The following is a 22,931-nucleotide window of genomic DNA, read 5'->3' as shown; positions in this document are numbered from 1 at the left end:
ATTTCTATGCCCCTTACCAGGCCAGCTTAATCAGACTTTCTAGGCCCAGGACAGGCTTAAGATCAGTTAATTTAAAACACTTCTAATGTTTCTTGAACATTGAAAAGTTTTATTCTTTCTGCTTGTGTTTTCAATATTTTTATGTTTGTCTTTTACTAAAGCTAGAAACATGTATTTGGTTTGGTTATCTGAAGTTTAATTGCATTCATTGTGTTTATAGTATTTATCCCTGTAGTGTTGGAATTACCAGTCACTTACGTTCATGTTTTAGTTCTTTGCCTTATCTCCTGAAAGTGTGTGTGTCTGTGTATGTGTGCGTAATAAAAATGCTTCATTCTAGAAAGTAATAGTTTCTCTATGTCTTAAATATTTTAAATGACCTTGACATGTTTTTTAAAATCATGATTGTTCGCTGGGTGCGGTGGCCCATGCCTATAATCCCAGCACTTTGGGAGGCCAAGGCGGGCAGATCACAAGGTCAAGAGATCGAGACCATCCTGGCCAACATGGTGAAACCCTGTCGCTACTAAAAATACAAAAATTAGCTGAGTATGATGGCACGCACCTGTAGTCCCAGCTACTTGGGAGGCTGAGGTAGGAGAATCACTTGAACCCGGGAGGCGGAGTTTGCAGTGAGCTGAGATCGTGCCACTGCACTCCAGCCTGGCAACAGAGCGAGACTCCATCTCAAAAAAAAAAAATTGTGATTGTTTCCTTCCTGCATTTTGACCCTATTTGATCCATAATGCCAAAATCACTTTATAAAGTTGGTTATACCTCTGGTACATACTCTTTAAACTTTTGTGATAATATGGTAGTCAAAAAGGACTCATTTCTGCATTATAGGGTATCACATCATTTTGAAATAAAGATAACAGGCTGGGCATGGTGGCTCAGGCCTGTAATCCCAGCACTTTGGGAGGCCAAGACGGGTGATCACCTGAGGTCAGGAGTTCGAGACCAGCCTGGCTAACATGGTGAAACCCCGTTTCTACTAAAAATACAAAAATTAGCTGGGTCTGGTGGCGGGCCCCTGTAATCTCAGCTACTCGGGAGGCTGAGGCAGGAGAATCGCTTGAACCCAGGAGGCGAAGGTTGGGGTGAGCCGAGATTACGCCACTGTACTCTGTCCGGCCTGGGCAACAGAGTGAGACTCTGTCTCAAAAAGAAATAAAGATAACAAATAACGTCTGGGTGTGGTAGCTCACGCCTGTAATCCCAGCATTTTGGGAGGCTGAGGCCGGGGGGATCTCTTGAGGTCAGAAGTTCGAGGTCAGCCTGGCCAAAATGATGAAACTCTGTCTATACTTAAAAAAAAAAAAATTGTGGAGATTGCAGTGAGTCAAGAATGTGCCACTGCACTCCAGGCTAGGTGATTCAGTCTCAAAAAAAAAAAAAAAGGATATCAAATAACATTAATGTTCTTGGTTGAATAAAGCCATTTATATGAAATAGTTATTTTTGTGTCATTTTTAGAGGATGCATACTTCCGTATTGAAACTTTTTGTTTTAAATGAGAGGGGAATCAAAATAAAATATCCTGGAGAACCTTGAAGGGGAAAAGAGAACATAAAACATATTTCAAAGGAAAGCATAATTTAGAGTGAGAATAGAGGGCAGGATTAAGTGTATGAGCCTGACTGGGCCTAGTGGCTCATGCCTGTAATCCTAGCACTTTGGGGAGGCTGAGGCCAGAGGATTGCTTGAGGCCAGAATTTCAAGACACCAGCCTGAGCAAATGAGACCCTGTTTTTAACAACAACAACAACAAAAAGAGCCTTAGTCATTTATATGACCTCTTTAGAATTATAGAAAGTTAGCTGGAAGAAAAATTTGTGTAACACATGTAAAGATAGAAGTATAGAAAGATTATGACTTGTCCTAGGTTACCTAATCAGTGAGGGACAGAACTAGAAGTGAGATCCAGACCACTGTCCCCACTCCAGTGGATGCATCCTGGAACCAGGAATGGGGAAGGTGTGGAGCTCCTAGCAAATACAGCCCTCAGTTGGGCCAGTGGTATGAATTTGCTGATATAGTATTTGATTTCACATCTCTAACAAGTTTTGTTAAGATTGCTAGGGTTTCTTAATTTTGATAATATTAGGTATCTCATTTTTCTCAAACCTATAAATTATAAAGCAAACTTAGAACCATTTTAGCAGTTCATTCAAATCATCAACAGCCTGCATATATATATAGATTGCAACATTTTCATTTGAAACCACAGATTTGCAAATTACTTCCTCTTTCATTTATCCACCCCAGTGCTACCAGCTGTTCTGTTCAGAAGTCCAAAAGGGTAGATAGAGGAAAGATGACTAATACTGAGCAATGGTTTTAGTATTTTGGCTTTTCAACTACTTTCTATTCGTCGTTCTCAAATTCGGGTTTGGTTTACAGTTGTCAAGTGTACACTTTCAAAGATGATCAGTGGAATTTGTGAGAGCAGAATTCTCAACCTTGACACTATTGACAGTTTTGGCCAGGGTAATTTTTTGTTGTAGGGAGCTATTCTGGGCATTGTAGAGCGTTTAGCAACATCCTATACGTGCTAGATGTCAGTAGCATCCCCCACAGTAGCATCCCCCAGATCAGAACAACCAAAGATATCTCCAGATACCACCAGAAGTCTGGATGATGGGGAGGGGTGTGTCAGAGTTGTCCCGTACCGAGAACCACAGATTTTTCCATATTGTTATCTTGCAAATTTCTGATGAAAGATCATTTAGTTGACCATTGTGTAATGTTGTCTCTTATTCTCATTTATGCACTGAGCTGGGGGTCCTTCTGCTTGGAAGACTTTTTTTTTTTTTTTTTTTGAGACAGGGACTTGCTGTGTTGCACAGGCTGGAGTGCAGTGGTGCAATCATTGTTGCGGGAAGTCAGGGACCCCAAATGGAGGGACTGGCTGAAGCCGCAGCAGAAGAACATAAATTGTGAAGATTTCATGGACATTTATTAGTTCCCCAAATTAATACTTTTATAATTTCTTACACCTGTCTTTACTGTAATCTCTGAACATAAATTGTGAAGATTTCATGGACACTTACCACTTCTCCAGTGAATATCCTTGTGATTTCCTATGCCTGTCTTTACTTTAATCACTTAATCCCATCATCTTTGTAAACTGAGGAGTATGAATGTCGCCTCAGGACCCTGTGATTGTATCAGCTGCACAAATTCTAGAGCATGTGTGTTTGAACAATATGAAATCTGGGCATCTTAAAAAAAAACCAGGATAACAGTGATGTTCAGGGAACAAGAGAGGTAACTTTGAACTGGCCGCCGGTGAGCCAGATGGAACAGAGCTATATTTCTCCTCTTTCATAAGCAAATAGGAGAAATATCGCTGAATTCTTTTTCTCAGCAAGGAACATCCCTGAGAAAGAGAATGCACCCTGAAGGTAGGCCTATGGACGGCCTTGGCCCCTTTTTAAGGCGTCCCATCTTTTATGGTCGAAGCCGAAGGGATGAAATAAGCCCTGGTCTCCTATAGTGCTCCCAGGCTTATTAGGATGAGAAAATTCCCACCTAATAAATTGTGGTCAGACAGGTTATCTTCTCTCAAACGCTGTTTCTTGATAAGATGTTATCAATGACAATGCATACCCGAAACTTCATTAGCAATTTTAATTTCACCTCATCCGGTGGTCCTGTGATCTCCCCCTGCCTCCATTTGCTTTGTGATATTTTATTACCTTGTGAAGTATGTGATCTCTGTGACCCACACCCTATTCGTGCACTCCGTCCCCTTTTGAAAATAGCTAATAAAAACTTGCTGGTTTTACGGCTCGGGAAACATCACGGATCCTGCCGACATGTGATGTCTCCCCCGGACACCCAGCTTTAAATTTCTCTCTCTTGTGCTCTTTCCCTTTATTTCTCAACCCAGCCGAAACACTTAGGAAATAGAAAAGAACCCACGTTAAACATCGGGAGCCGGTTCTCCCAATAAATCATGGCTCACTGCAACCTTGACCTCCTGGGCTTAAGCAATCCTGCTGCCTCAACCTCCCCAACAGCTGGGATCACAGGCTTTGCCTTTTGGCAGTTTGAGGGGGAAGTTCTCACTATGTTGCTCAAGTTGGTCTCAAGACTCTGGGAGGCTGAGGCGGGTGGATTGCTTGCAGTCGGGAGTTCAAGACCAGCCTTACCAACATGGAGAAACCTGGTCTCTACTAAAAATACAAAATTAGCCGGGCGTGGTGGTGCATGCCTGTAATCCCAGCTGCTTGGGAGGCTGAGGCAGGAGAATCGCTTGAACCTGGGAGGCGGAGGTTGCAGTGAGCCAAGATCGCTCCATTGCACTCCAGCCTGGACAACAAGAGCGAAACTCCATCTCAATAAAGAAAAAACAACTCTTGAGCTCAAGGGATCCTCCCGCCTTGGCCTCCCAGAGTGCCAGGATTATAGGCTTGAGCTGCTGCCACTGGCCAGAAGGCAAATTTGATTCTGGAAGAGAAAGAGGATACTCTTCTTTCTCACAAACACACACAAATGGTCCTCATTATTCTTAGATTCCATATTTCCAAATTCACCTACTCACTAAAATTTATTTGTAACCCCTAAATTCATACTCACTTTGCTTTTGCAATCATTGGTGCACATACAGAGAGGTGATAAATTTGAGTAGCTTCATGTTTCCAGCTGAGGTTGATTGAGGCAAAGCTCTGCCTTCTTGTTTCATCTCTTATGTTATAAACAAGTGTCTTCTTTGCAGCCAGTTTAGTGCCATGTGTAATTTCACTGTTTAAAATGACCCCAAGCATAGTGCTAAAGTGCTGGCTGGTATTCCCAAGCTAAAGAAGGCTGTGATATGTCTTACAGAGAAAATGTATTGGATAAACTTTAGTCAGGCATGAGTTATAGTGCTCTTGGTCTTAAATTTGGTGTAAACGAATCAAGAGTAAGATTAAATTAGATGTCTTTAAACAGAAACACACATAAAACAAGGTCATACATTGATCAGTTGATGAAAGTGTTGTCACCAGAGGCTGTTAGAAACATAACCTTGCATTTCCCTAAGAGCAGCAGTTCAATACTCAAAGCAACTTTATGAAATCTAACTACTGCAAATAATGAGAATCAACTGTTTGTGTGTATATATATGAAAAGACAGTTGACCGGTGCAGTGGCTCACGCCTGTAATCCCAGCATTTTGGGAGGCCGAGACAGGCAGATCACTTGAGGTCAGGAGTTCGAGACCAGCTTGACCAACATGGTGAAACCCTGTCTCTACTAAAAATATAAAATTAGCCAGGCGTGGTGGCACATGTCTGTAATCCCAGCTACTTCGGAGGTGGAGGCAAGAGAATCTCTTGAACCTGGGAGGCAGAGGTTGCATTGAGCCGAGATCGTGCCGCTGCACTCCAGCCTGGGCAACAGAGTGAGACTCCATCTCAAAAAAAAAAAAAGAATTAATGGATACAGCAGGCAGGATTCTGGAAGAAGCAGGACTGGATTTTATCAGGAACACTGTGGAGGGATTAGCTTTTAAACAAAAGGAAGCCCTTCTCCTGAGACTGCCACTACCTATGATTCCTTTCTTCAGATTCCATCCTCTTCTGACTTTCTTCATTCTACTTTTATCTTAGTAGGTACTTTTACTTGGAACTCTGCCTTTACCCTAATTTCTTCTTTTAACAAAAATTTTTGTACCCCCTGGTTAAATCCTGTGCATTATATACTTTCTAAGAAACTTTATCTTCATGGCATTAATAGTCATTTCTTTATAGACAATTTTATGATTTGTTTTTAATCCTTACCTCAGAAAAATATTATACTACAATTGAGTGCCTACTCCACGCCACCCATTTTAACTATATTATCTTTCATTCTTGAAAATTATCCTACAAGGTAATTATTGTTTGTTCTATTTTTTGGATAAGGAAAGTTGAGGGCCCAAGAAATTGAGACTAGTCCAACCTCATAAGTAGCAGAGAAAGGTTGTTTGTTTGTTTGTTTGTTTGTTTTCTGCATCACAGAGTCATAGAGTGCAGTGGCACAATCTCAGCTCAATGCAACCTGCACCTCCCGAGCTCAAGTGATTCTCATGCCTCAGACTCCTGAGTAACTGGGATTACAGGCACACGCCACCACGCCCAGCTACTTTTTGTGTTTTTAGGAAAGATGGGGTTTCGCCACATTGGCCAGGCTGGTCTCAAACTCCTGACTTCAGGTAATCCGCCCACCTCAGCCTCCCAAAGTGCTGGGATTACAGGCGTGAGCCACCATGCCTGGCTCAGAGTAAGGATTTTTGAACCAAGATCTCCTTACAAAGACCTTGCTCTTTCCTCTATACCAGAGATTGGCAATCTATGGTCCTCAGACCAAACCTGGCCTACTGCCTGTTTGTATAAAGTCTTATTAGACCACAGCTGCTATGGTTTGAATGTTTGTGTCCTTGAAAAATGTGTATGTTGAAATCCTAACCCCCAAGATGATGGTATTAGGAGGTAGGGCCTTTGGGAATCAGAGCCTTCATGATTGGGATTAGTGCCCTTATACAAGACACCCCAGAGAGCTAGCTCACGCCTTCCTCCGTGTGATGACATAGTGAGAAGGCACCATCTGTGAAGCAGAAAGTGGGCCCTCACCAGACACCAAATCTGCTGGCACCTTAATCCCAGCTTTCATAACTATGAGATAAATCATATAGTATCACTTGTGCCACATTCTGTTGGTTACAAGCCCGTCCAGATTCAGGGAATGAACATAGATTTCCAACTCTCAATGGGAGGAGTGTCAGATTTTACAACCATTTTTTGAAAACTGCCACAGACTTCTCACTAGTATCAGAAATTTAACACATGATCTTCATAAAACCTTTCATCAGCATTTTTTCTTCTCTGTTCAGTAGTACCATCATTATTTCACTCTTCTGGGCTCGAAAACTTAATCATCCTGCTTTTTTTTCATCCAAATCCATTTGTACTACAATTTCTTTCTTTTTTTTTTTTTTAATCTTTTGGATGTCACTGTTTTTCTTACTGCCATCACCAGACCCCTGAACCATTATAGTAACACCCCAAAATGCACTCTCTGCTCACTGGTCTCTCCCAACCCAGAGTGTACTGTGCCATGAAGAATAATGTGTATGTGCTTCTTAATCTGTAGATTTCATCAAATTATCAAGGGGCCCATTACTTTAAAAAAATTTGACAACCATGCGTTGGGAGTCCCCAAGACTGCCCCCATATTTAGAGATTCATTAGAAGGACTAAGCATATAAGGCATATTGTGTATAAGGTTTATTAGTAAAAGGACACAGAATAGAATCAGCCAAGGGAAAAGACACTAGTAGAAATCTGGAAAAAGTCATGCACAGGTTTCCTTATGTTCTCCTTCCTGTGGGAGGATACTCCAAGCATGTCATTTTCTCCAGCAACGAAAAATGTAGTAACGTATGTACAGTGTTTTTTTTGTTTTGTTTTGTTTTTTGGTTTTTTTTTTTGAGAGAAGGTCTTGCTGTATGGTCCAGGTCCTGGAGTGCAGTGGCTCAATCACAGCTCACTAGCAGCCTCAACTTCCCAGGCTCAGTGGTCCTCCTACCTCTGCCTTCTAAGTAGCTAGAACTACAGATGCACGCCACCACACCCGGATAATTTTTTTTTTTTTTTTTGGTAGGAACAGGAGTTTGCCATGTTGCCCAGGTTGGTATGTACAATGTTTATGCCCAGAGAAACCCATTAGAGACTCAGGGTCCAAGATTTTTACTGGAGGCTGATCATGTAGGCACTCTGCCTAGCAGGTACCAAAATTTCAGACTCCCAGAAGGAAAACAGGTGTTTGGCATAAACTTTATTGTTTACATAGACTAGGCAGAATAAACCACCCTTATGAGTTGGGGAAAGGTGAGAACACTCTCAAAATCTAGTTCTGAGATGTTAATCAAGGGCCAACCTTGTATATAGGTTTTCCTAAAAATAGCATCCTCCAGTGCTTTGAGAGACCGAGGCAGGAAAATCGCTTGAGCCTAAGAGTTCGAGACCACACCAGGCACAGTGACTCATGCCTGTAATCACAGTACTTTGGGAGGCTGAGGTGGTTGGATCACAAGGTCAGGAGCTTAATACCAGCCTGGCCAGTATGGTGAAACCCTGTCTTTAGTAAAAATGCAAAAATTAGCCAGGCGTGGTGGTGGTAGCCCGTAGTCCCAGCTACTCGGGAGGCTGAGGCAGGAGAATTGCTTGAACCCAGGAGGCAGAGGTTGCAGTGAGCCGAGATCATGCCACTGCACTCCAGCCTGGGCAACAAAGACTCCATCTCAAAAAAAAAAAAAAAAAAAAAAATTTGAGACCTGCCTGAGGAACAAAGTAAGACCTCATCTCTACAAAATAGCTGAGCATGGTGGTGTGCACCTGTAGTCCCAGCTACTTGGGAGGCTGAAGCAGGAGGATCACCTGAGCCCAGGAGTTCAATGTTGCGGTGAGCTGTGATTATGCCACTGCACTCCAGGCTGGGCAACAAAGTGAAACCTGTCTCTAAAAAACAAAAAAGTTTAAAGAAACTAAACCTCTTTGCATCCCTCTGCCTTATTCAAGCAGAATGTCTTACGTTCCAGTAAATATGAATGCTAAAAAACTCAAGTTACCTACATCATGATAAATCATTAAATTGTTTTTAGTTGGTTGTGGTGGCTCACAGCTGTAATTCCAACACTTTGGGAGGCCAAGGTGGGCAAATCACTTGAGCCCAGGAGTTCAAGACCAGCCTGGGCAACATAGTGAAACCCCCTCTCTATAAACAATACAAAAATTAGCTGGGTATGGTAGCGTGTGTCTGTAGTCCCAGCTACTTGGCAAATCACTTGAGCCCAGGAGTTCAAGACCAGCCTGGGCAACATAGCAAAACCCCATCTCTATAAACAATACAAAAATTAGCGGGGTATGGTGGCATGTGTCTGTAGTCCCACCTACTTGGGAGGCTGAGGTGGGAGGATGACTTGAGCCCAGAAGGTAGAGGTTGCATTGAGCCAAGATTGCGTCACTGCACTCTAGCCTGGATGACAGAGCCAGACCTTATCTCAAAAACAGTAAAAAAATTGTTTTCAAGTAGATTCCCTTTTTAAAAATAATCTTGAATTCTTTTTTTTTTTTTTTTTTTTTGAGACGGAGTCTTGCTTTGTAGCCCAGGCTGGAGTGCAGTAGCCGGATCTCAGCTCACTGCAAGCTCCACCTGCCGGGTTCACGCCATTCTCCTGCCTCAGCCTCCCGAGTAGCTGGGACTACAGGCGTCCGCCACCTCACCCGGCTAGGTTTTTTTTGTATTTTGTAGTAGAGACGGGGTTTCACCGTGTTAGCCAGGATGGTCTCGATCTCCTGACCTTGTGATCCGCCCGTCTCGGCCTCCCAAAGTGCTGGGATGACAGGCTTGAGCCACCGCGCCCGGCCATAATCTTGAATTCTTTATATTTCAATACTACTAAATAATGTAATAAATACGTATGTTAAATTAGAATTTCATTATGATCTCCTCACTAGATCTTCTTTCCGTGGCAGGATGCAGACTCATCTGAGCGTATCATTGCTCCCATGCGCTGGGGCTTGGTGCCTTCTTGGTTCAAAGAAAGTGATCCTTCCAAGCTGCAGTTCAATACTACCAACTGTCGTAGTGATACCATAATGGAGAAACGGTCATTTAAGGTAGGTGGCTGGTAGCTATTAATGCCCTGTATACCTGAGAAATAAGGCTCCAAAGAGTGTTTCCATCCTAGCCTACAGAGGACAACCAAAAATAAATAACATAAAAAAGAATGTTCCCCGTTGTTAATGTGGAATGCTATTTTGTTACTACATAACAAACCACACCAGAGAGTAGTGTGAAACAAAATGATAAACATTATCTCTATATTCTCTGGGTTGACTGGGCTCATCTGGGCAGTTTTCACTTGGAAGTTCTCATGTTGCAATTAGATGGCAGCTGAGGCTGCTTGTCCAAGATGACTTCTTCACCCACATCTGACACTTCAGCTGGGATGACTAGAACAACTAGAAGGCTTTCCACATGCCTAACTCGAGGGTGTCAGGGTAGCCAGGCTTCTGTCATGGTGACTCATTTATCCCAGAGCTCATGATCCAACAGAGCAGGACAGAAGATACAAGGCTTTGTCTGAAAGCATCACTTAATCTTGGCAGTCATACGGCATTACTTATGCTGTATTCTTTTATTATTGTTATTATTATTATTATTATTTTTAATAGAAACAAAGTCTGGCTATGTTGCCTAGGCTGGTCTCAAACTCCTGGGCTCAAGTGATTCTCCTGTCTGGGCCTCCCAAAGTGCTGGGATTATAGGTGTGAGCTAGCATCCTGGCCTACTTCTGTTGCATTCAATGGGTTACACAGAGCCAGCCCAAATTCAGTGTGGGAGGTGTCTATGAAACGTGAATACTGGGAAGCATGCTTCATTGGGAAGGCACCTTTGAAGACTAGCTATCACAAGTACCTATTTGTTAGAATAGAGGTGATTGCTTTTATGTACATTATTTAATCTTTTCAACATCTGTGTGAGTTATAACTTTCTTTATACATAAGAGAGGTACAGAGAAATTAAATAACTGTTTTAAGGTCATACATTGGCAGACCTCAGATTTTATGTATTTATTTGTTTGTTTGTTTTATTTATTTTGAGATGGAGTCTCATTCTTTCACCCAGGCTGGAGTGCAGTGGCACGATCTTGGCTCACTGCTACCTCTGCCTCCCAAGTTCAAGTGATTCTCGTGCTTCAGCCTCCCAAGTAGCTGGGACTACAGGTGTGCACCACCATGCCCAGCTAATTTTTATATTTTTAATAGAAATGGGGTTTCACCTTGTTGGCCAGACTGGTCTCAAACTCCTGACCTCAAGTGATCCTCCCATCTCGGCCTCCCAAAGTGTTGGGATTACAGCCGTGAGCCACCGCGCCTGGCCCAAACCTCAGATTTTAACTCAAGTTCGCCAAGTAATGGCAGTCTATGAAACATTATTGTATTACTAAGACCATATCTTGCTCACATTTTCCCTCAGGTGCCTCTGGGAAAGGGAAGACGCTGTGTCGTTTTAGCAGATGGATTCTATGAGTGGCAGCGATGTCAAGGAACAAACCAGAGGCAGCCATACTTCATCTATTTTCCTCAAATCAAGACAGAGAAGGTATCATTATCAGCATTCACAATATATATTTGGAAAGGCACAGGGAAACAAATTAATCAAAGGACAATTTTTTTTTCCCTCGTAGTTTTATTTATTTGTTTTAAAATAACAGCTTTAGCCCAGTGCGGTGACTCATGCCTGTGATCCCAGCACTTTGGGAGCCCAAGATGGGAAGATTGCTTGAGCCCAGGAGTTTGAGACCAGCCTGGTCAACATGGCGAAACCCCGTTTCTACAAACAATACAAAACTAGCTGGGCATGGTGGCGTGCACCTGTAGTCCCAGCTACTTGGAAGGCTGAGGTGGGAGGATCGCTTGAACCCATGAGATAGAGGCTGCAATGAGCTATGGTCACACCACTGCACTGGGTGACAGAGAAAGAGTCTGTCAAAATAAAGTGAAATGAAATGAGCTCATTGAGAGATAATTTACCATAAAATTCACCTTTTTAAAATGTGCAATTCAGGAATGTTTTAGTATATTCAAAGTATGCAATTATTACCTCTATTTTTAGAATATTTTTGCCTCTAGAAGGAAACTCCATATCCATTAGCAATCACTCTTCATTCTCCACTATGCCCAGCCCCTGTCAAACACCAATCTACTTTCCATGTCTATGGATTTGCCTATTTTGGACATTACATAAAAATGGAATCATAGACTGTGTGGTCTTTTGTGACTGGCTTCTTTGATTTAGCATAATGTTTTCAAGATTCATCCATGTTTGGCATGGATCAGCACTTCATTCCTTTTTGTAAAGATATACCACATTTTGTTAATTCATTCATCAGTTGATAGACACTTGGATTATTTCTACTTTTTGGTTATTATGAATAATGCTGCTATGAACATTCATTTACAAGTTTTTGCATGGATACATGTTTTCATCTCTCTTGGATAGATGCCTAGGAGTGGAATTGCTAGGTCATATCATAACTCTACGTTTCCCTCATAAAACTTTCACTGTAGCTGGGCGCAGTGGTTCAGGCCAGGCAGGTGGCTCATGCCTGTAATCCCAGCACTTTAGGAGGCCAAAGCAGGTGGATTGCTTGAGCTCAGGAGTTCAAGATCAATCTGGGCAACATGGCTAAAACCCGTCTCTACCAAAAATACAAAAACTTAGCTGGGCATGGTCTCAGCTACTTGGGAGGCTGAGGTGGGAAGATGACTTGAGCCCAGGAGGTGGAGGTTGCAGTGAGCCAAGATCGTGCCACTGTACTCCAGCCTGAGTGACAGAGTGAGACACCATCTCAAAAACAAAACAAAAACTCTTTCATTGTAAGATATAATTTGAGCTATTCATGTTAAAACATTATCAGGAGATTGCAAACAAATCAGACATGCCAACCTCATGTTTTATTTTTAATTAGATTATTTAGTCTGACACTGCTGAAACACCTGAGTTCTTAGCAGTTTGCTTGTTAAAATTGGGAATTGTTTGTTCACCTGTCATCTCATTTTGAGGACTGGAAATAGTGTTACCGAGTAAAAGGGACTTGCTACCCAATGTGCTAGAAGCCAATACCATGACACTGAGTAGCTGGTCCCAGCTACTTGGCAGGCTGAGGTGAGATGATAGCTTGAGCCTGGGGTAGCAGGTGGAGGTTGCAGTGAGCCGAGATTGCACCACTGCACTCCAGCCTGGGTAACAGAGAAAAGTTTTTTGTTTTGTTTTGTTTTTGTTTTTTTTGTTTTGAGACGGAGTCTCACTCTGTTGCCCAGGCTGGTGTGCAGTGGCTGGATCTCAGCTCACTGCAAGCTCCGCCTCCCGGGTTTACGCCATTCTCCTGCCTCGGCCTCCCGCGTAGCTGGGACTACAGGCGCCCGCCACCTCGCCCAGCTAGTTTTTTTGTACTTTTTAGTAGAGACGGGGTTTCACCGTGTTCGCCAGGATGGTCTTGATCTCCTGACCTTGTGATCCACCCGTCTCGGCCTCCCAAAGTGCTGGGATTACAGGCTTGAGCCACCGCGCCCCGCCAGAAAAGTTTTTTATTGCAAGTCGACTAACAAGAAGATAGGAGTCCAGCTCCTCTCTGTCTCCCTTGCTGGCTTTAAGGCAGTACTTTTATTAAAAAAAGGTTTAGGGAATGGATTCTAGGATTAGTAGGTGATTGGTGGAAGGAAAAGGGAGGCCTGGAAAGTCTTCAGGTATGTGCAGTTATCTCTTCCTGCCTCCATATAGGTCTCATGTGCAAATTCAGGGGGAGTTAGTATGAAACGTGGTGGAAATTCAGGCTGTGATATAAGCAAGCTTGTTTTGCATATACTCTAGTCAGTTACATTGGTTCCAACCAATTCAGCGAGTTTTGTTATCTTACAGGCGGAGGGAGTTGCACTGTTTCAGCAAGTTGTTTCTTTTCTCATGTGCTATCCTATAAGCCCAAGAATTTAGTCATTGGTGTTTTTTTGTTGTTGTTGTTTGTTTGTTTGTTTTTAACTCCTGGGGCACAGTTTCAGTAGTCAAGAGAGTTTGCTTCACCCTCAGAAAATCCCCTATCAGTGATGGGTACACCAAAATCTCAGAAGTCACCACTGAAGAATTTATTCATATAACCAGATACCACGTGTTCCCCAGAAACCTATTGAAATGTAAATTAAAAAAGAAAATCCCGATCGGGCGCGGTGGCTCAAGCCTGTAATCCCAGCACTTTGGGAGGCCGAGACGGGCGGATCACAAGGTCAGGAGATCGAGACCATCCTGGCTAACATGGTGAAACCCCGTCTCTACTAAAAAAATACAAAAAACTAGCCGGGCGAGGTGGCGGGCGCCTGTAGTCCCAGCTACTAGGGAGGCTGAGGCAGGAGAATGGCATGAACCCGGGAGGTGGAGCTTGCAGTGAGCTGAGATCCGGCCACTGCACTCGAGCTTGGGTGACAGAGCGAGACTCCATCTCAAAAAAAAAAAAAAAAAAAGAAAATCCCCTGTCTAGCCAATCTAGTAACACACAAATGATTTGGTACAAGACAAGATTAATTTATAAAAACATCTGTCAATTATAATAGCAAATATTGGCCGGGCGCGGTGGCTCAAGCCTGTAATCCCAGCACTTTGGGAGGCCGAGACGGGCAGATCACGAGGTCAGGAGATCGAGACCATCCTGGCTGACACGGTGAAACCCCGTCTCTACTAAAAAATACAAAAAAAAACTTAGCCGGGCGCGGTGGCGGGCGCCTGTAGTCCCAGCTACTCCGGAGGCTGAGGCAGGAGAATGGCGTATACCCGGGAGGCGGAGCTTGCAGTGAGCTGAGATCCGGCCACTGCACTCCAGCCTGGGCGACAGAGCGAGACTCCCGTCTCAAAAAAAAAAAAAAAAAGGCCGGGCGTGGTGGCTCACGCCTGTAATCCCAGCACTGTGGGAGGCCGAGGTGGGCGGATCACAAGGTCAGGAGATCGAGACCATGGTGAAACCCCGTCTCTACTAAAAATAGAAAAAATTAGCCGGGCGCAGGGGCGGGCGCCTGTAGTCCCAGCTACTCGGGAGGCTGAGGCAGGAGAATGGCGTGAACCTGGGAGGCGGAGCTTGCAGTGAGCCGAGATTGCGCCACTGCACTCCAGCCTGGGCGACAGAGCGAGACTCCGTCAAAAAAAAAAAAAAAAATTATAATAGCAAATATTAAGCACTTACTACAAGTCAGTTACTCTGTCTAGGAACTTAATGTATATTAGCTTAATATACATTAATTTTTTTTTTTTTTTTTTTTTTTTGAGACAGAGTTTCACTCTTGTTGCCCAGGATGGAGTGCAATGGTGTGGTCTCAGCTCACTGCAACCTCCACCTCCTGGGTTCAAGTGATTCTGCCTCGGCCTCCCGAATAGCTGGGATTACAGGTGCGCACCACCTTGCCCGGCTAATTTTTGTATTTTTAGTAGAGGCAGGGTTTCACCATGTTAACCAGGCTGTTCTCTAACTCCTGACCTCAGGTGATCCACCTGCCTCAGCACCCACCAAGTGCTGGGATTACAGGCATGAGCCACTGTGCCTGGCCGTGAACTTAATTTTTACACTACAGATAGTTGGGTTTTCCTTTTTGATTCAGTCTGACAATCATTCTTTTAATTTGTGTTTAGAACATTTAATTTAATGTGTAATTATTGATGTGATTGGGTTAAAATCCATTGTTTTGCTAGTTTTCTATTTGTTCCATCAACTCTTTGTTCCTTTTCTCCTGATCTTTCTGTTTTTGGAATAATCTTTTATAATTGCATTTCGTCTCCATTATTGGCTTATTATTTTTACCTCTTTTTTTTTTTTTTTTTTTTTGAGACGGAGTCTCGCTCTGTAGCCCAGGCTGGAGTGCAGTGACCGGATCTCAGCTCACTGCAAGCTCCGCCTCCCGGGTTTACGCCATTCTCCTGCCTCAGCCTCCCGAGTATCTGGGACTACAGGCGCCCGCCACCTCGCCCAGCTAGTTTTTTTGTATTTTTTAGTAGAGTTGGGGTTTCTTTTTTTTTTTTTTTTTTTTTTTTTGAGACGGAGTCTCGCTCTGTCGCCCAGGCTGGAGTGCAGTGGCGCAATCTCGGCTCACTGCAAGCTCTGCTTCTCGGGTTCACGCCATTCTCCTGCCTCAGCCTCCTGAGTAGCTGGGACTACAGGCACCCGCCACCGTGTCCGGCTAATTTTTTGTATTTTTAGTAGAGACGGGGTTTCACTGTGGTCTCGATCTCCTGACCTTGTGATCCGCCCGCCTCGGCCTCCCAAAGTGCTGGGATTACAGGCGTGAGCCATAGAGTTGGGGTTTCACCATGTTAGCCAGGTTGGTCTCGATTTCCTGACCTTGTGATCCGTCCGTCTCGGCCTCCCAAAGTGCTGGGATTACAGGCTTGAGCCACCGCGCCCGGCCTATTTTTACCTATTAAAAATGTTTTTAGTAGTTGCCTTACAGCTTACAGTATACATTTTAAGTTAATAATATTCTGTCTTTATACACTACACTACCATTGAAAAGACCTTACAACAGTATTCTCCCAGTTCCTCCTGTCTTTTGGGCTACTGTTATGCATTTTATTTTTACATATGCTATAAACTTAAAATACATTGCTATTATTTTGCTGTAGATGGTCAGTTATGTTTTAGAGTGGTAAAAAATAAAAGTCTTTGTACATGTACCTTCATTTTAGCCATTTTCATGGATCTTCACTTATTTGTATAGATGCAGTTTTCTCTCTGGTATTACAGTCCTTCTGCCTGAAAGACTTTAAGTTTTCTTGTGGTGTGGGTCTGCTGGTAATGAATTCTGATTTTTTTTTTTTTGTCTGAAAAAGTATCTATTTTTAAAAAGTCATCATGATGCTTTTTATTGAGATATAATTCACATATAATAAAATTCACCCTTTTAAAATGTACAGCGGTTTTTAGTATATTCAAAACCTTGGCCAGGCATGGTGGGTCACACCTGTAAAATTAGCCATGCATGGTGGCTCATGCCTGTGGTCCCAGCTACTTGGGAGACTGAGGTGGGAATATCACATGCGCTTAGGAGGTCGAAGTTGCAGTGAGCAGAGATCACACCACTACACTCCACCCTGGGTGACAGAGCGAGCCCTGTCAAAAAAAAAAAACAAACCCACAAAATGTTTTGCAGCCATCATCACTAATTCCACAATACTGTTATCAACCCCAAATAAAACCATACCCATTAGTAGTCACTTTCCATACCTCCCTGTCTTTAACCTTTGGCAACCACTGTCTTTGTTTTTGAGAGGTATTTTTCACTGTGTATAAGATTCTGGGTTAGTGGTGTTTCGTTTTCTTTCAGTCCTGCAAAAAAATACACTTCATTGTCTCTGGCTCTCATAGTTTCTTTTGAGAAGTCTAGTGTATAACTATCTTTTTTCTTTTGTATGTAATGCATAAATGTGTGCTTCTCTCACCGCCTTCCCCTCCACCCCTGCCTTTAAGATTTTCTCTTAGGGCAGCTGTTTGAATACATTGTGTGTACGTGTTTTGGCCTATTCTCTTTGCTGCTTGGATCTGCAGTTTGATATCTTTCATAATTTATGGAAATTTATTGGCTTTTTCTTCTTCAAATATTTCTTCTGCCTGATTTTCTCTTTCTGGGATTCTAATGACACATGTTAGATGATTTTATTGTCCCATCGTTCTTGGATATTCTCTCCATTTTTCTTTCTTTTTTTCTCTGTTTCAGTTTGGCTAATTTTCATTGACTTTTTTTTTTTTTTTTTTTTTTCCGAGATGAAGTCTCGCTCTATCACCCAAGCTGGAGTACAGTGGTGCAATCTTGGCTCACAGCAACCCCTGCTTCCCAGGTTCATAAATTCTGCCTCAGCCTCCCAAGTAGCTGGGATTACAGGCACGCACCACCATGCCTGGCTAATTTTTTTTTTTTTTTTTGTATTTTTAGTAGAGACGGGGTTTCATCATGTTGGCCAGGCGGGTCTTGAATGCCTGACCTCCCAGAGTGCTGGGATTACAGGCATGAGCCACTGCGCCTGGCCATTATTGACCTATCTTTAAGTTCACTGAGTCCTTCTTATAGTTTCTATCTCTCTGCTAAAATTCCTTATCTGTTCATGTATGTTGTCCACCTTTTCCACAAGAGTCTTTGACATTAATTTTACTTCAAGTTCTCTGATAATTTTAGCATCTGGGAAATGTAACCTCTTGAATCTGGTTCTATTAGTTCGTATGTCTCTTGGTGGTTGATTGCTTTAGCTTTTTTTGTGTGTCTTGTAATTTTTTATTGTTGCCAGAGATGATATGTAGGACAGAGACTAATAATATGTCTGGAAATTCTTCTATTAGGCCATTAATATATGAGGTTAAGTCAGTCTTGTCAGGAATTGAACTGGGTTTGGGCTTTGTTGTCATTACAGTGCCTTTGTTTGATCACAGGCTTTCAAGGGCTCTGGTGTTACCCATTGTTTAGGGTAAGGATTGACTTTCCAGAGGGTTTCTCAGCAGCCCTGCTCTCTTCAGTTGTTGGATTTTCCTGTGATCCTGTGCCTTAGACAGGGTCTTTCTTGTGCCCTTTTCCCTCTTCCAGAAGTAGACTGCTTCTGCTTGTCACTTAATGTTTGTCATCTAAACAGAGGTGGAGGCAGCTCTCCGTTCAGTCTGTCTTAGGCAGACCTGGCTCTGTGACTTAGTCTTCCCCAGGGCGTAGGGGGCTTTTTCTTTCTCTCCTTCCCCAGCCTCTGTGGGTCTTTTTTTTTTTTTTTTTTTTTTTTTTTTTTTTTTTATGAGACGGAGTGTCGCTCTGTCGCCCAGGCTGGAGTGCAGTGGCCGCATCTCAGCTCACTGCAAGCTCCGCCTCCCGGGTTTACGCCATTCTCCTGCCCCAGCCTCCTGAGTAGCTGGGACTACAGATGCCCGCCACCTCACCCGGCTAGTTTTTTTTGTATTTTTTAGTAGAGACGGGGTTTCACCGTATTAGCCAGGCTGGTCTCGATCTCCTGACCTTGTGATCCGCCCGTCTCGGCCTCCCAAAGTGCTGGGATTACAGGCTTGAGCCACCGCGCCCGGCCGCCTCTGTGGGTCTTTACCTGTATCCTAGACGTGAAAGGGATTATTACCCTTTCCCTGGCAGCTTAAGACTTTTGCTCCTTAGTTCCGGAAAAGTGATTAGGTGAGGCAAGGGAGCTTGACTTTAAAGTATGCAACAGTGAGGATGGCTTCCTCCAGGCTCCTGCCCTGTCCCCAGTCTTTTTCGAGCACTGGCAACGTCCAAGAAGAAGAGCCTGTGAGCTGGTTCAGACTCCTCTGAGGTTTGCAGCTCCCGGGGATTCTGTACTATCCTACCAGCCCATACGCTGCTTGTAGAAATGTGATAATAACATTATCTGAATTCTTACCTGCTTGTATGAAGGCTTGTGTCTTCCTCCTGTTGCTGCCAATAAGCCAGTACTTATGTCCCATTGCCCCTTGGAGGACCCTGTCTTTTCTTAAATTTCAGGGAAATTGATCGACCTCACCTCTCTGATGAATTTAAGAAAAGTTATGATTTTGCATATTATCCAGCTTTTTTCTTATTGTTAGAATAGAAGTGATGTTCTTTCCAGCTTTCTACATTTTAGGCCTTGAATTGAGTTTTGAACGGCAAGTAGGAATTGGCATGAAATTCAATTCAATTAAGAAAGGGTGGGAAGGACATTTTGGGCAGAGGAAGATTGACAGGAGCATGAAATTTCATGAGAGCTTCATTTACCAACAGCTGGTTTGGGTTCAAATTAACAATATGAGTGATAGCTAGAATGGTGGGTCAGTTCACGGAAGGCCTAAATGTCCAGTGAAGGTGTTAAATTCTGAAAGTATTAAAGAGCCATGAATCTATAGCTTCAGTTGGCATTTGCCACCAACCTTCTTTGCTTTGGTGACAGAGGGGTTAGTAAGACATGGGCTGAATTACTTTTAAAATGATTTCCATGCTCTTGAGTCTGAAGTAGTACCCAATCTGCATGTAGAAGAAGTCTGCTGAGTGCATCTAATCTGCCCATATATTTTGCTTCCAGTCAGGTAGCACTGGTGCTGCAGATAGTCCTGAGAACTGGGAGAAAGTCTGGGACAACTGGAGGCTGCTGACAATGGCTGGGATCTTTGACTGCTGGGAGCCCCCAGAGGGAGGAGATGTCCTGTATTCCTATACCATCATCACAGTGGATTCTTGCAAAGGCTTGAGTGACATCCACCACAGGCAAGTCATACTTCTTACCCCTGGATCCAAAAGGATCCAAAGGAGAGTTTGTCCTCTGCTTTTAGGTAGCTTTAGAGAGTAGGAAACCAAGTCGTTTTACCAGGTAAAGTTAAAATCAGTTTGACTTTAACATGACATACATTCCTAAAAATCACTGTACTATGTAAAAGGATAGAATAAAAACCACATAACTTAAGGAGAAAATGGGGTTGAGACAACACTTAAAATGTTGTCAGTGACACATTAAAAATAATGGAAACCTAATAAAACAGTAACACTGCTTTATTCATGTTAAGTGGTTAAGAAATAAATAAATACTACAGGCAGGGCACAGTGGCTCACGCCTGTAATCCCAGCACTTTGGGAGGCTGAGGTGGGTGGGTCACGAGGTCAGGAGATTGAGACCATCCTGGCTAACACAGTGAAACCCTGTCTCTACTAAAAATACAAAAACTAAATTAGCTGGGCGTGGTGGCGGGTGCCTGTGGCCCCAGCTACTTGGGAGACTGAGGTGAGAGAATGGCATGAACCTAGGAGGTGGAGCTTGCAGTGAGCTGAGCTCGTTCCACTGGACCCCAGCCTGGGCGACAGAATGAGATTCCATCTCAAAAAATAAGTAAATAAATACATAAATACATACTACAATAAATATGGCACTTTACCTTGACAAGACCTGAAGTTTGCTTGTGGAAGTGGGTGTTGGAAGAAATGCATCTCATGAGTTACTGTGAAGTTGTGGAAGGAAGGTTATGTAAAATTTTTTATCTTTTGCAGTCTTAAATCCTGGGGCACATTTTTTCTCCTTTGAACGTATTTCCTTTGAGGCATGCATTTGTAATAGATACTGTTTAATCAAAATTGAATATTTGATTCAATGTATAGCCTTCTCCAATTAACTTCTGTATCACTGCTAGAAATTCTTTAGCGGCATTTTCATCTGTACTTGTGGCTTCTCCCAATAGCAGAAAGCTTTGAAAATTGTCGCCATGTTCGAAACCAGTGAACTAACCACCACTAGCACTAAAAGGAGCCACTTGTGGTATTTAAGGTTTTATTTATATATAGGTCTTATTTATATATTTTTTGTATAAACCTTATAGGTGCTTTTTTTTTTTTTGAGATGGAGTCTCACTTTTGTCGCCCAGGCTGGAATGCAATAGTGTGATCTCTGCTCGTGCGACCTCCACCTCCCGAGTTCAGGCAATGATTCTCCTGCCTCAGCCTCCTGAGAAACTGGGATTACAGGCATGCACCACCATGCCTGGCTAATTAGGTGCTTATTTTTATATTTATTTTTTCAGTCACTGAACAGAGGTCAAATATAGATGCTTGTTTATATATAAATAAGTGCTTTCTCTCTCTTTTTTTTTTCCTTGAGACAGAGTTCTGCTCTTGTGCCCCAGGCTAGAGCACAATGGTGCAATCTCAGCTCACTGCAACCTCCGCCTCCCAGGTTCAAGTGATTCTCCTTCCTCAACCTCCCGAGTAGCTGGGATTATAGGCATGTGCCACCATGCCCGGCTAATTTTGTATTTTTTTTTTTAGTAGAGACGGGGTTTCTCCATGTTGGTCAGGCTGGTCTCGAACTCCCGACCTCAGGTGATCCGCCCGCCTCGGCCTTCCAAAGTGCTGGGATTACAGGCGTGAGCCACGGCGCCCAGCCAAATGCTTTCTCTTTGTGAGAAAGGTTCCAATTTTTTGTTTTTTGGCACTCAGACCATATGCTAAAGAATCTCTCCATTGCTTCTACTCTTTTAGGCCTGGTTAGTTGGTTAGTGTTGACTTCAGAGTAATTTTTTTTTTTTTTTTTTTTTTTTTTTTTTTTTTTTGAGACAGAGTCTTGCTCCATCGCCCAGGCTGCAGTGCAGTGGTGCGATATCGGGTCACTGCAAGCTCCGCCTCCCAGGTTCACACCATTCTCCTGTCTCAGCCTCCTGAGTAGCTGGGACTATAGGCGCACGCCGCCACGCCCGGCTAATTTTTTGTATTTTTAGTAGAGATGGGGTTTCACTGTGTTAGCCAGGATGGTCTCGATCTCCTGACCTTGTGATCTGCCTGCCTCGGCCTTCCAAAGTGCTGGGATTACAGGCGTGAGCCACCGCGCCCGGCCAGAGTACTTCTTTCTCTTTTTTTTTTTTTTTCTTCTTTTTTTTTTTTTTTTTTTTTTTGAGACGGAGTCTTGCTCTGTAGCCCAGGCTGGAGTGCAGTGGCCGGATCTCAGCTCCCTGCAAGCTCCGCCTCCCGGGTCCAGGCCATTCTCCTGCCTCAGCCTCCCAAGTAGCTGGGACGACAGGCGCCCGCCACCTCGCCTGGCTAGTTTTTTTTGTATTTTTTAGTAGAGACGGGGTTTCACCGTGTTAGCCAGGATGGTCTCGATCTCCTGACCTCGTGATCCACCCATCTCGGCCTCCCAAAGTGCTGGGATTACAGGCTTGAGCCACTGCGCCTGGCCCAGAGTACTTCTTGAAGTTGTTCCAGCCATGGTCATTTTGATTTATTTTTTTGTAGCATTATCACTGATGTGGACTCCTTGATATCCTTTGCTCGGGAAATAATCACGTTCTGATTTTTATTCCAGGATTCTTTACTATTTCAAGCTTCTCTTCAATATTTAAAATGTTTCCATTCACATGCACTGCCTACCATGTTTTGAGCCAGGAAGCTTAGACATGTTTGAGATGTTAAATGTGTGTCTTTTTATATATATAGAAAAGTTCAGAAAGGCAAAAGAAGAGCAAAACACAATTTTGTGAAATAGTATGTAGTGAGCCAAAGTAGCAGTCAGTGTTTGAGATGTATGCACTTTGTGTATTTCTACAAGGCTCAGTTCAGCTGGGTGCAGTTTTCTGTATTCACCTTGTGTTTCTCACAGATGAAACTGCATAAGCAAACACAAAATTTGCATTGTGCTCCAATTACTCTCTAATATATCAGTGGCACTGGAACAGATTTGCATTTTAAACATAAGCATTGGCAGAACTGACTATACGTGTATTCTACCTTTATAATTTCTGCCAGAGCTGAGTACTCCCTGAAGTGATTTTTTGGAGTTCTCCTGAAAAGAATGCAGTGTGACATCTGTCAGGATTACCTGCTTTAGCCTTGTCGTAGGTTATATCTGTGAAAATATGCTTTCATGTGATA

General features: G+C 43.2%; 1 protein-coding gene and 1 long non-coding RNA gene across 17 annotated transcripts in view; one reads left to right on the top strand and one right to left on the bottom strand.

Moving 5' to 3' along the window:
* The window catches only part of HMCES (5-hydroxymethylcytosine binding, ES cell specific), a 29,820-nt gene that overhangs the window by 1,696 nt on the left and 5,193 nt on the right, over positions 1-22,931 (top strand). For 5 of the 16 annotated variants that reach the window (XM_077990484.1, XM_001095958.5, XM_028843212.2 and 2 more), the window contains exons 3-5: positions 9,504-9,647; positions 11,011-11,136; positions 19,606-19,787. In XM_077990484.1, coding sequence (XP_077846610.1) covers positions 9,504-9,647; positions 11,011-11,136; positions 19,606-19,787 — 452 coding nt within the window. Of the gene's footprint in view, positions 1-9,485; positions 9,648-11,010; positions 11,137-19,605; positions 19,788-22,931 lie in introns of all 16 variants that reach the window. The other 11 variants (XM_077990483.1, XM_015130134.3, XM_077990481.1 and 8 more) reach the window with 4 other exon arrangements.
* On the bottom strand, positions 1,368-14,053 carry LOC144339336 (uncharacterized). Its single transcript, XR_013414299.1, has 2 exons — positions 13,103-14,053; positions 1,368-4,426 (listed from the first exon to the last, which is right to left on the bottom strand). It is a non-coding gene; the product is annotated as an uncharacterized LOC144339336 (long non-coding RNA).

The sequence above is a fragment of the Macaca mulatta genome, chromosome 2 (assembly GCF_049350105.2).
Source record: "Macaca mulatta isolate MMU2019108-1 chromosome 2, T2T-MMU8v2.0, whole genome shotgun sequence".
NCBI classification, from domain to species: domain Eukaryota; kingdom Metazoa; phylum Chordata; class Mammalia; order Primates; family Cercopithecidae; genus Macaca; species Macaca mulatta.
The sequence above is the reverse complement of the archived record's forward strand: the minus strand, read 5'-3'. Positions and strand labels throughout refer to the sequence as shown.